At 38.2% G+C, this 13,783-nt stretch overlaps 1 protein-coding gene and 1 pseudogene across 1 annotated transcript; both read left to right on the top strand.

Annotated features, from left to right (window-relative positions):
- Positions 1–3,293: 3,293 nt before the first annotated feature.
- LOC136318371 (ASNSD1 upstream open reading frame protein-like) lies at positions 3,294–3,751 on the top strand (annotated as a pseudogene).
- Positions 3,667–5,616, top strand: LOC136318370 (asparagine synthetase domain-containing protein 1-like). The gene is given in 6 exon segments (XM_066250706.1): positions 3,667–3,751; positions 3,754–3,846; positions 3,849–4,273; positions 4,275–5,046; positions 5,049–5,483; positions 5,486–5,616. Coding segments are annotated over 6 exon segments (1,911 nt in total). The 3' UTR covers positions 5,587–5,616.
- The last annotated feature ends 8,167 nt before the right edge of the window (positions 5,617–13,783 follow it).

Genomic DNA, 13,783 nt, shown 5'->3' with positions numbered 1-13,783 from the left:
TTGCACCAATGCATGGCTGGAGTCAGACTGCATCTTTGTTTTGTCAAATGGTGTCTCTGTCACTAGCTAGCTTTTTAACCCTGGGCTAGTTTAGTTGATTCTGGACTAAGCCACAGTCTCCTCTAAAAAATGGGGTAAATAATAATAACACCTATCCTCATAGGTAGTTGGGAGACTAAAATAATACACATAAAGTGTTTAGTACAGAGCCTCACTTGATTCATTTAAACATTGAAGTAAACCCAAACATTATTATTTGAATTAGAGTTTAACTAATAGACTGTTTACCTAGAAAAAAATTTTATGAAAATATCCTGGTTTTGCCATCTCATAGGTCTTTTTTTCTTTTCTCTCTCTTTTATTATATTTTAATTTTATTTGCAAGTATTCTCCCACATCTTCTCCATAAAGAAAACCATCCTTGCCTACACCGGTATTATTGGAGCCCTTTATCCTGCTTTAACTGCCTCTGGGTTTGGGGTTGGGTGGGGTTCAGTGTCCAGGAGCAGGAGGGCTGATGGACACATGGTGTAGTGGGAAAGCCATGGCTGGAGAAAGGGCCTTTGGTCTTGTAGTCCTGGACCTAACATTTCACGTTGGATCTATACATAGACAGGACACATAAGTGATAGGTGTTCTTTCAAGTTTATGCTGAGCAGTGCAGATGGTTCTCTGTTACACTGGTGTGAGAGTTAATCACTTTGCTGTGCTGTATGGGAAAACAAGCCCCAGGTTCCAAGTGGTTTTAGGTACTCTATGGTATTTTAGTCATAAAATCCATTTTCTTATTTTGGAGTCTGCCTTTACAAAACCAATTATAATTGTGTTGTACACTCATGCACATAAGTGCTTGGCTATTGTCAAGGAAGAGTGAGTTGGCCCTGGCTGGTTGGCTCCATGGTAGAGCATAGACCCAGCATGTGGAATTCCTGGGATTCATTCCCAGCCAGGGCACACAGGAGAAGCACCCATCTGCTTCTCCACCCCTCCCCCTCTCCTTTCTCTCTCTCTCTCTCTCTCTCTCTTTCTCTCTCTGTCTTCCCCTCCTGCAGCCAAGACTCCATTGGAGCAAAGTTGGCCCGGGCACTGAGAATGGCTCCATGGCCTCTGCCTCAGGCTCTAGAATGGCTCTGTTGCAATGGAGCATCACCCCAGATGGGCAGAGCATTGCCCCCTGGTGGGCATGCCGGGTGGATCCTGGTCAGGCGCATGCTGGAGTCTGTCTGTCTGCCTCCCGCTTCTCATTTCAGAAAAAAAGAGAGTGAGTTAATTGGGGAAGTCTGGTATCAGTTCACTTGTGTTTCATCTTCAGTATTCAGACCATAGAAATCAACTCCTGCCGAGTCAAAGGGGACAAGTCTGGGCAACAAGTGCTGGGGCTCAGGTGTGTTAGTAAAGATCCTTTCAGCAGTATTATCATCAGAATTGACATTTGGCTTATTGAATAGAAATCTTTTCACAGATATGTTGTATATATCTTAGCTTGATTCCTGAAACACTATCATTAGATAAACTTAAGGGCCTTTATTCTGACTCTCTCTGGTCATAACCCAATATTTACTGTTTGGGGCAGCAATACTTCACTGGTCCTCACTGAGGCCTGGATCCTGGATGCATGACATGTACATACTAGAGCTTTGTTTACCCTTCTGCCAATGACAGAGTAATAATTTAGAGATTTTATTTTCCTGCTGAGACTGAATGGACATGAAAATCCTTCCCAGAAGAGATAACTGAGTGATGGAATGACCATACAAAATAAAACTTGTCATCATAGGTCTAAATTAAACTCTTATTTTTAAAATTCTGCCAAGATTTTATTCTGATTTCTATTCTTAAACAGAAGCCTGCTGGTAATCTAATCATTGCTGCTTTTTAAGTTATTTTTATTGTTTTTTGGGGGGTACACTTAGGATTTCCTTTTTGCATTTGTTTTCTGCAGTTTTACTCTAGAGTGTCTAGATGTGGATCAGTGTTATTCTTCTTTGGACTTAATATGATTCCAGATGCCTTTTTTCCATTCTAGGCCATGGCCAGTTACTACCTCTCACCATCTAGTTGTAAATTAGAACTATTCATTTCTCTTCCATGCCTCTTAACTTTTTTTATATTTTCCAGTGCTTTATTTCTGTTTCATTTTTTGATGCCTTAGATCTGTCTTCCAGTATGTTAATTCTTTCTTAAACTGTGTCAAATTTGATACTGATCTGTCTCTTGTTTTTATTGTTTTAATTTTACTGCCCATATGTACTATTTTGAGATATGATATTGGTGATTTCTTTAATTTTTTTAAATGTAAGTCTCTCATTTTTGTCTAAGTCTTCTGAGTTTTTATTTCTTTGTAACATTTACATTTTCCTTAATGTTGCATAATGTTGGCTGAAGTTCTACTGAATTTAATTGCAGCCATATTCATGGATTTTATTATCCATTATTGTTTTTATGGTCTCTTACTCTTTCTTAGGAACTTGACTCTTCCATTAGTGTATCTAATACTTTAAAAGAATATTTTCTTTCCAACTGTCATATTAGCAGCCAAAGTTTTTAAGATACATATGCTGTCTCTAGCTCAGAGCATGTTGTTTTTTTATCTTAGGTCACAGTTTGATGTATAGATGAACAGCTGTCATTCAGGTACAGACGGGGACTCTCCAGAGCAGCTTTTGCATGTATTCTTGACAAGCACTGTAGGTTATCTTGGGTCTAAAATTAAGTTTTGTCAGTTTGTTTTCTGGAAATTCAGGGCAATATAAATTTGAATTAAAAACCCAAGGAAGTGCAGAGGCTGCCAGACCATGGTATCTCTGCTCAGTGCTATGCGTATAGTACTTAGGCCTGTAAGGGTGAAAATAAGAACCACATCATGGCAGATTTATGTAGTAAATGTCCCATGTGCCCTCAGGCCTCTTGGTATCTTTTCATCCTGTCCATCTCAGCCTCATTGTGTGTCATTTGCCTGCCTTTTTCCACCCTTAATTCAGTCCTTTTCACTGGATTGTGCTTTTTGCCCTGGTGATTCGGACATTGTGCTCACTCTAGGTGCATTTATGGGCCTCTTTTCATCCAGAGTGGAGAAGATGGCTAAAAATCCCACAGTTAGAAAACTTTGGGAATAATTATCCATAAAGAAATGAGTGATTTTATAAAAAGATACATAAATATAAACATACTAGCATTTTTCTATCATATTCTTCCTCCCAGGAAACTTTTAATGACTAAGTCATTTCTTAACACATGTCATGGAGAAATTGGTCACAGTTTTGTGTTCAAAAAAATTTGAACCTGGGAATGTGTTATTGCTCAAGTCTGAGGCTGTAGGGCTGGCTCGTACTCAGTAGTTTTGGGTTGATGGAGATGCCTTTCCTGGAGGCACGCCCAGAGGATGGTGCCGGGCTGATCCCTTCCAACATTTCAGCTCCTCACAAAGAGGATATTAGCAGCAAGATTAAAGAACAAAAAATTGTGGTGGATGAACTTTCTAACCTGAAGAAGAACAGGAAAGTATATAAGCAGCAGCAGAACAGCAACATATTCTTTCTTGCTGACTGAACAGAAATGCTTTCTGAAAGCAAAAATATATTGGATGAACTGAAAAAAGAATATCAAGAAATAGAAAACTCAGAGAAGACCAAAATCAAGAAATAGTCAACTCGATTTCACATAACAATGTGTGGCATTTGTTGTTCTGTAAGCTTTTCTATTGAACATTTCAGCAAAGATTTGAAAGAGGATTTACTGTGTAATCTTAAACGATGGGACTCAATAGTAGTAAACAGTTGTTAAAGTCTAATGTTAACTACCAGTGCTTATTTGCTGGTCATGTCCTTCATTTAAGAGGTGTTTTGACTGCCAACCTCTGGAAGATGAAAGAGACAATGTGTTCCTGTGGAATGGTGAAGTCTTTAGTGGAATAATAGTTGAAGCCAAAGAGAATGATACTCAAATAATGTTTAATTGTCTTTCCTCTTGTAAGAATGAATCTGACATTTTGTCACTCTTCTCAGAAGTTCAGGGTCCTTGGTCTTTTATATATTATCAAGCATCTAGTCATCATTTGTGGTTTGGTAGGGATTATTTTGGTCGCCGTAGCTTGCTTTGGCATTTTAGTAATTTGGGCGAGAGTTTCTGCCTCTCTTCAGTTGGTGCCCAAACATCTGATGTGGCCAATCAATGGCAAGAAGTTCTAGCATCTGGAATTTTCAGAATCAATCTCAAATCTACTTCTATTTCCAAATCTGTTGTTCTAAAATTGTATCCTTGGAAATACATTTCTACAGGACAGTGTTATCAAAGAATGTGTCAGTAGCCTGACTCAGATTTCAGAGAACTTGCCAACATTTGTATCAGTGGTAGCAAATGAAGCCAAACTGTATCTCAAAGAACCCGTTGTTCCTTTAAATATGATGTTGCCACAAGCTTCATTTGATGTTAATTGCAGTAATATTTCCAGCATCCCACCTACAAGGGAAACACTTCAGGTCTTTCTTACTGATGGTCACATGAAGGAAGTAGTTCAGCAATTCATAGATGTCTTGAGTATCGCAGTCAAGAGATGAGTCTTGTGTTTACCAAGGCATGCATACCTGACACCAAATGAAGTTTTGAAACCTTGTGATAGAAAAGCAAATGTTGCAGTTCTGTTTTCTTGGGGTATTGATTTCATGGTTATTGCCACCCTTGCTGACCATCATATTCCTTTAGATGAACCAATTGATCTTCTTAATGTGGCTTTCATGACCAAAGAAAAGACCAGATCATCTAGTTTTAACAAAAAAAGGAGAAAACAGAAAATTTGTGAAATACCTTCTGAAGAATCTTCTACAAAAGCAGCTGCTGCTGATAGTCCTGAGAAACAATTCAGTGTACCAGATCAAATCACAGGAAGAGCCGGGCTAAAGGAACTGCAAGCTGCCAACCCTTCCCAGATTTGGAATTTTGTTGAAATTAATGTTTCTCTGGAGGAACTGCAAGAATTAAGAAGAACTCGAATATGTTACTTGGTTCAGCCCTTGGATACAGTGTTGGATGATAGCATTGGCTGTGCAGTCTGTTTGCTTCTAGAGGAATTGGTTGGTTAGTGACCCAGGAGGAAGTGAAATCATATCAGAGCAGTGTGAAGGTAGTTCTTACTGGAATTGGTGCAGATGAGCAACTTGCAAGTTATTCTCATCATCGTGTCCACTTTCAGATGCATGGGCTGGAAGGATTGAATAAGGAAATTGAGATGGAACTGGGTCGAATTTCTTCTAGAAATCTTGGTCATGATGACAGAGTTATTGGTGATCATGGAAAAGAAGCAAGATTTCCTTTCCTGGATGAAAATGTTATCTCCTTCCTGAATTCCCTACCAGTCTGGGAAAAGGCAAACTTGGCTTTACCCCGTGGAATTGGTGAAAAACTAATCTTGCATCTTGCAGCAATGGAACTTGGTCTTACAGCCTCTGCTCTTCTGCCAAAACGGGCCATGCAGTTTGGATCCAGAATTGCAAAATGGAAAAGAGTAATGAAAAGGCATCTGATAAATGTGGAAGGCTCCAAGTCATTTCCTTAGAAAACCTTTCTATTGAAAAGGAGATTAAAACATGATATTTCACAATGTAATAACATTTACTAAATGATTATATAAAAATAAGACTGTGCAGCTCAATTATTGTATAATGTAGTAATTTCAAAGTTCATCATATGAATTTTTACTAAACTCTGCCTGCTTAATATAACCAATTTAGTCAAAGTGACAGTCTACAGAAAGATGATGCTTGAAAGAACAACTTGGATATTTTGGACTATGATATTAACATTGTTTTAAACTCTTACATGGTAATGTCCTCCCAGCCCCCTGAAAGAAGGAAGCTTTTACTGACTCTTTATGGTAGCCACATCCAAAACTAATTTGTTGTTGTTATGATCCTGGTTTACACAAAGAGAGAAGTAAGGTTTAGAGAAATTAAACCATTTGCTCAAGGTTCACACTCCTGAGCAGTACTTGGTATTTCTGCTAACATCTCTTTAAGCAACTCATCCCATTCTGAGAACTTTCAAGACAATTTTAAACATGCTTCTGTCCCACACATTTCTACCTTCCTCCATTTTCCCCTTTCTCAGCTCATGACCTGGGCTTTTCACAGAAAGCTCAGTCATGAGGTCAAGAACTGCGTCCACTTCCCAACACCAGAATTTCTAACTTAGTAGGCACACCAGTCCTTTTCTCCCTTCTTGCCAATAGAAAAGGAAATGAGTCAATCCATCCATCAAAAGTCTGTGCCGCCTGGCTGGGCAGTGGCGCGGTGGATGGAGTGTCAGACTGGGATGCAGAGGACCCAGGTTTGAGGCCCTGGGGTCGCCAGCTTGAGTGCAGGCTTATCCAGCTGAGTGTAAGCTCACTGGCTTGAGCGCAGGGTTTGCTGGTTTGAGCTTGGGATCATAGACATGATGCCATGGTTGCTGGCTTGAGCAGGGGATCACTCTCTGCTGTTGCCCTCTCCCCTCCCCCATCAGGGTGCTATGTGAGAAAGCAATTGATGAACAAATAGGGTGCCTCAGCAATGGGGAGTTGATGTTTCTCATCTCCTTTCCTGCCTGTCTGTCCCTATCTCTGTCCCTTCTCTGTTTCTGTCACACACACACACACAAAGTCTGTGCCTCCACCTGTTCTCTGTATCTCAGCCCTTTCTGCCTTTCAGAAACCTTATACTCCTCTCTCCAGCAAGTTTCTTCAGTCTCTTCATTGTAGGATCCTTCCTGTCATTATTTAAAATATTTCAATCTGTACCAATTTAAAATGCACCTCTCTAGTCTCCCTCTTTCTCTACTTCTCTTGCCTCTCACACTTGCCCTCTCCACCTTCCCATGTGATTCACTCAACTCCACTCCAATCTGACATCAGCCCACATTATTCAGCTGTGATCACTATCTCAGGGTCACCCTTAGGGATATACCCCCGATTAAGAATGACATGCTTTCTGGATAATGGTCATTCTTTGATTCTTTTTTCTTTTCATTTTTAAGTGAGAGAGATAGAGGGATAGATAGAGACAGGCAGGAGGGGGGAGGGATGGGAGGCATCAATTCTTCATTGTAGCACCTTAGTTCAGTTGCTTTCTCATATGTGCCTTGACTGGTGTAGGGGGACTCCATCCAAGCCAGTGACCCTTTGCTCAGGCCAGTGACTTTGAGCTTCAGGCCGGCAACCTTTGGCCTCAATCCAGCCACCCTGGGGTAGTGTCTGGTCCCACGCTTGGGCCAGTGACGCCGTGCTCAAGCTAGTGAGCCCACGTTCAGGCTGGTGACCTCGGGTTTTTTTGGGCCTGGGTCCTCTGCATTCCAGACTGATACTCTTATCTACTGTGCCACCACCTGGTCAGGCATTCTTTTATTCTTTTAATCATAGAAAAATTAGGATACATATATGACAAGTCTTTCAGACTTTCACATGGCCTGAATTTATTCCCTGGTGAATGCAATGTTCAAACCAAATTTAGTATTACCTGCATAGGTTTCATGTATACCTAAAGGCAGGTCTATGGATAAACTCAGTGATTAACCCAGCAGCACAGAGTTATATATAATAATAATTATAATATAGTTGAGTATAAAAACAGCCATCAATTATATGGTGTTGCCTATGTGTTAGACACCATCATGTAAGCTCTACCTGTTAATTTAATCAGTTGAACCTCCAGGGAATCTCCAGGTCATATTCTCTAGCAGGTTACTCTGTGTACTTGTTTATTTTCTTTTTTGTTGGTTTATTTTTTTAGTCCCCAAAAGCCTAATTGTTTATAGCCTTCTTGTTAATTAATCCCATAAACTCTGGGATAAAGTTTTATCTTAATTCTTAAACAAAGGAACAAACTTTTTTCAAGATTGAGACACTTGGAACAAATCATCTGGGTACTTGATTAAAAATCTTTTAAGTGAGGAATTTACTTATATTGTTCACTCTTCATAATTGCAAACATACAACTCTCTTAAAGAAGGCAATGATTTTTGACATCCCTTGCCCTGGAACAGCAATCATAAATTTATAGATATTTAACTCCATAGAAAGTGTTTAAAAGAAACAGCAGATGCAAAAAAGGGAATCACTTGTGCTATGCCCCAGCAAGACTTTATAGCTAACCCAATTTCCACTTCAGCCTCTCCCACAAGTAGAATTTTGAAACCAGTCTGGAATTTTCTAGTCAGCACTAGTGAGGTAGTCTGCTTCATAAGACTCCCTGACTTCTCTAAGGGAAGCTGACCTTGCTTGAAATGATCCATTCTTTTAACCATGTCCCACCTCTTTCTGCCTGCAGAAACTCCATTTGTACGACTTCTTAGAACTTGCTTCTATTTGCTAGGTTGAATACTGCTGATTCATGAATCCCTCAATAAACCAGTTTGTTTGTTTATATTAATTTAAAAAAAAAATGAACCTTTAAAATTACATGCTGTTTAAAAATTGTTTTCTTAAAGAGAGGATGAGAGTGAATCACTGAGAATGAGTCATTTATGTTTCCTTTGTGCACTAACCACCTTGTCAAGATTTAAGTTCATACACATCTTTCCTTGAAATTCTTGGGGTATATAAGCAAGGAAATGTGCCTCTGTCCTCAGGTTTTCATTTTTTTCCCTTAGTTGAGAGCACAATAAATGGGACAAACACTAAACTGGTCTGGTCACAAACATGTCGATACTAATGCGGCCCATGTATAGGAATCACCTTCTGACAGGTTCTGTTCCCAGACTGTTTATTGAGTTCCTTACATTACAGAACAATGTTTTATAGTGGTAAGGGTTTTTTTCTTTTTCCCAAAGAGAATTTTAGTTTTATCTAACTGCATGAAATATTACTGATTTTCACTTGAACTCAAGTGGCATGTTCTTGAAAAATGTGATATTTTAAAGTAAATGATTTAAGCACACGTGAGTCAAAAGCACTTCTTCCATGGGAATGGAGTCAAGCTGTCAAGCACCAAAGCAAGTAGATTCAGGGGGAATATATTTCTGTGTGAGAGGATGACAAAGGAATGTTGTGAAAGAAGACTGAGAAAATAAGGTCAGAGAAATGGCTTTTACTTAAAGATCTCTGTAGTCTAAATAAATGCACCCAATAGTACAAAAAGGACTTTTAAAATTACATGACATTTTCATTTACAGTTTAATGCTGGAGATTTTCCTGATGACTTATGGTGCATGTGATTGAAGGCCCAGTAGGAACTTAATCTAAGATCATGTGCATCCCAAGGACACAGAAGATCTAACTCCAAATAAAGTCCCCCATGGCTTTTTTTCCTGCTGATGTCCCAAAATGTCCTATAGTATATCCCACCAGTTTCTAAGGTGCCTGGGCCTATCTATTGATTGAAATCCGTGTGGATGCATATGAGTATTGACACCTCAGTTTAAAAAAAGACATTCTATGGCATCAAATTAAAGAAAACTAATGAACATGCAGAAATCAAAGAAGAACATAACAAAACATAATAAAGGCCATCATTTCTGCACCTCAGAAAATATGCATATGCAGATTAGCTCTCTAACAAGGCTAAATGCTTACATCATACTTTATAATTGTTCTGTTCCAAGTGTTTATATAATTACTCTTATTTTTTCTGGGATGTTTTGGTTAGATAATTCAACAAAGTGTTAAGATATCAAGTGAATAACTAGAATTGCTGTTGACTGGGGATGGTGCCAGCACTGGATAGCATTACTAAGGTTATAGGTTTTACAAAGGTTAGATTAAATGCTGATTATATCAAAATTCTCCATTGAGAATGCTATTAAAAGGTCTTTGGAAAAACTTTTTTTTGTTTGTGTGTGTGACATGCAGAATGTCTTTGTTGCTCTTAATGACATTGATTCCAAGTGGTTTAGTCAATGTGAAAGGGACATAACCATGGATTTAAGATTATTTTTCTGGTGGAGGTGGGTGGGAAGGAGAGACAGTTGATTGTCAGCCACTAATTTAGTTTAAGAAAAAGAAAATATCAGCAACATAGTTTTAGAATAACCTTTATACAGCAAAATAAATTGAAGATGTTTATTTGATTAGTTTTGTCTTTGTGATAATCACTCAAATTAAGAAATGACTGGGAAAATTTTAGCCAAAAGATTTTGCTAAAAATCCTAAAACTCACGTGAAAATTTCAGTATATAAATGTAGATGTGAGGATGAGAGTGGAAGTTGAACATATCAATGTTACACATTGTGAAAAAAGTAGAGATAAAGCAACTGAGAAAGGAAGAGAAAAAAGAAAATAGAATAGGCTTATTGATTGTTGTATAAGCAGTAGGTGCAAGTTAAAGTACTGTAAAAGAAACTGACAAACCAGACAGTCAAAAGCAAAATTCAATTAACCAAAAATCCCAAACAATTAGAGGCCTTAAATATGTATAAGTAACATGGTAATTACCAGAACAAAATAAAAACATTGTCAAATACCATTTTTTTTAAATTAAGGAATAAAGAAACCATAAATTATAGAGAAAGAAACATAACATTACATATTAGTCTTTTATTACAGTTGAGATCAGACATATCAGCTATATCAATAAATGTGAATAGATTTAATTTATTCTAAAAGAAAAAGTCAGTTAGGCTCATAAAACATGAACTAACTGTATATATACAAAAAATTAATAAAACCAACTAACTTGATCAAGAACAAAGGGAAAATATGAAGGGGAAATGAAAACATTTACAGACATACAGAAGATAAAAGAATTTGTCACCAGAAACCGTCAACAGGAAATACTAAAGGAATTTATACAACCAGATACAAAGAATAAAACAAGACAAAATTACAAGTAAATATTTTTAACAAAATCATAGTAAAAACAAGGATAATCTGTGACAACAATAACATGGAAGGGGAGAGGATAAAGATCAGCAGTAACAAAGGAGGATGGAGTGCAGAAGCACTCGTAAAATAATGGACTCTAATAAATATGATCATTTTTCTTCTAAAATTCTAATGGTAACCACCCCTGAAAATGCCACTACTAAAACACATAGCTTAAAAAAAGAAGAAACAGAAGAAACAGAAGACAGAAGTGTGGAAAAAAAAAGAAACAAAAACAAATGCCAGAAAAAAAAAAACAAGAACCAAACAAGAGAAGATGGCAGCAAAGTAGGCGGATGCACAGATGCCCAGCTCTCACCACCAAACTGAAATACAAATCAATTTAGGAAAAATCAGCATGAAAAACCAACTCTGGACTACAAGAACACCTCTCATAAAACCAAGAAGCAAAGAAGAAACCATAACAAACCTGGTAGTGAGCGCCTAAATCTCCCCTTCTTACAGGAACAGAGGGGAGGGGGAGGCTGAGAGCCCAGAAGGGATCTCACCCCAGGGAAAAGAGCAGAAAATACTGCTCACAGTCACCTGCCTGGCGACCAGGGAGTGAGGTGTGTTGAAAATACCAGCTTATCTCCCAAGTGGAAAGGGCAGAGAGAGGGACAGACAGTGAGGGGCTAAGGAATGCAGGAGACAAACTAAAAAAGCTGACATATCTGTGCTTGAGGTGGCCATAGATGGGGGAGGGACTGAACCTTTCACAAAACAGTACTGAATTGCTTCCAGATCAGAAATTTTTGGACATCTCTCCAGCTCCAATCAGCGCAATAAGACACAGCTGAAAACAAGAAGTGGGGAGGAGGGGCAGTAACTCAGGTCTCCATGGAGATCTGAGATACACTTCCCCCTACTGAAGCTGAGAAAACACCCTGCCCCAGAGAGATTAGTTGGCAGAAGAAGCCTTCAGAGCATCAGGTTACACTCATCACATTCCTGGATACAGATTCAAGGAAGCCCCCTGCTGAGATCAGTAAACAAGACAATCACCTATTAAGAAAACAAACAAGTCTGGACTTCAAAGCTGCCCAAATCTGAAAGTGGATTACAAATAATAGCTGACACCAACCCAAGAAGACCTAGAAATAACACAACTGAAAACTGGAGGCAGACAACACCAAGCCTAGACTCAACCAACACTACAAATAAAACACCCAAACAAAGTGAGAAAACAAAAAGTGCAATTGTAATGAAACCACAAAAAACACCTTCAGAAAATGAACTGAGTGATATGGAAATAATCAAACTTCCAGATGTGAAGTTCAAAATAATGATTGTAAGGTTGCTTAGGGACCTTAGAACAACAATGGATGGTCATTATAAACACCTAAATAAAGAAATAGCAAGTATAAAAAAGAATCAGGGCAAGAGAAGTGAAGGCAAAAATTAATGAATGGGACTACATCAGACTAAGAAGTTTTTGCTCAGCAAGAGAAACTGATAAAATAAACAGACAGCCAACTAAATGGGAAATGATATTTTCAAACAACAGCTCAGATAAGGGCCTAATATCCAAAATATACAAAGAACTCATAAATCTCAACAACAAACAAACAAACAATCCAATAAAAAAATGGGAAGAGGACATGAACAGACACTTCTCCCAGGAAGAAATACAAATGGCCAACAGATATATGAAAAGATGCTCATCTTCATTAGTTATTAGAAAAATGCAAATCAAAACTGCAATGAGATACCACCTCACACCTGTTCGATTAGCTATTATTAGCAAGACAGGTAATAGCAAATGTTGAAGAGGCTGTGGAGAAAAAGGAACCCTCATACACTGTTGATGGGAATGTAAAGTAGTACAACCATTATGGAAGAAAGTATGGTGGTTCCTCAAAAAACTGAAAATAGAATTACCTATGACCCAGCAATCCCTCTACTGGGTATATACCCCAAAAACTCAGAAACATTGATACGTAAAGACACATGCAGCCCCATGTTCATTGCAGCATTGTTCACAGTGGCCAGGACATGGAAACAACCAAAAAGCCCATCAATAGATGACTGGATAAAGAAGATGTGGCACATATACACTATGGAATACTACTCAGCCATAAGAAATGATGACATCGGATCATTTACAGCAAAATGGTGGGATCTTGATAACATTATAAAAAGTGAAATAAGTAAATCAGAAAAAAACAGGAACTGCATTATTCCATACGTAGGTGAGACATAGAAGTGAAACTAAGAGACATTGATAAGAGTGTGGTGGTTATGGGGGAGGGGGGAGAGGGAGAGGGAAAGGGAGAGGGGGAGGGGCACAAAGAAAATTAGATAGAAGGTGACAGAGGACAATCTGACTTTGGGTGATGGGTATGCAACATAAGTGAACGACAAGATAACCTGGAGTTGTTATCTTTGAATATATGTATCCTGATTTATTGATGTCACTCCATTAAAAAAATAAAATTATTTAAAAAAAGAGTCAATCAGAGATGACAAATATAATATCAGAACTAAAGACTAAAATGAAAGGAATTAAAAACTGGATAGATAGAGCTGAGGATTGAATCAGCGAGTTGGAGGACAACTGGAATGAAGGCATAAAAACAGAGAAGAAAAAAGAAAAGAGACTCAAAAAGTCTAAGAAAATTCTTAGAGAGCTCTGTGACAACATGAGGAGAAATAACATCCACATCATAGGGGTTCCTGAAGGAGAAGAAAAAGAACAAGGGATAGAGACTTTGTTCAATCATATCATAGCTGGAAACTTCCCTAAATTAATGCAGGAGAAACTCTCACAAGTTCAAGAAGAACAGAGGACTCCATTAAAGAGAAACCAAAAAAACCCTACACCAAGACACATCATAATTAAAATACCAAAGCTAAGTGATAAAGAGAAAATATTAAAAGCGGCAAGAGAAAAAAAAGGTATCACCTACAAAGGAGCCCCCATAAGGATGACATGTGACTTCTCAACAGAAACACTT

This window comes from Saccopteryx bilineata, unplaced genomic scaffold (genome assembly GCF_036850765.1).
Source record: "Saccopteryx bilineata isolate mSacBil1 unplaced genomic scaffold, mSacBil1_pri_phased_curated manual_scaffold_84, whole genome shotgun sequence".
In the NCBI taxonomy this organism is placed as follows: Eukaryota; Metazoa; Chordata; class Mammalia; order Chiroptera; family Emballonuridae; genus Saccopteryx; species Saccopteryx bilineata.
This window is presented reverse-complemented; position numbering and strand designations above follow the sequence as displayed.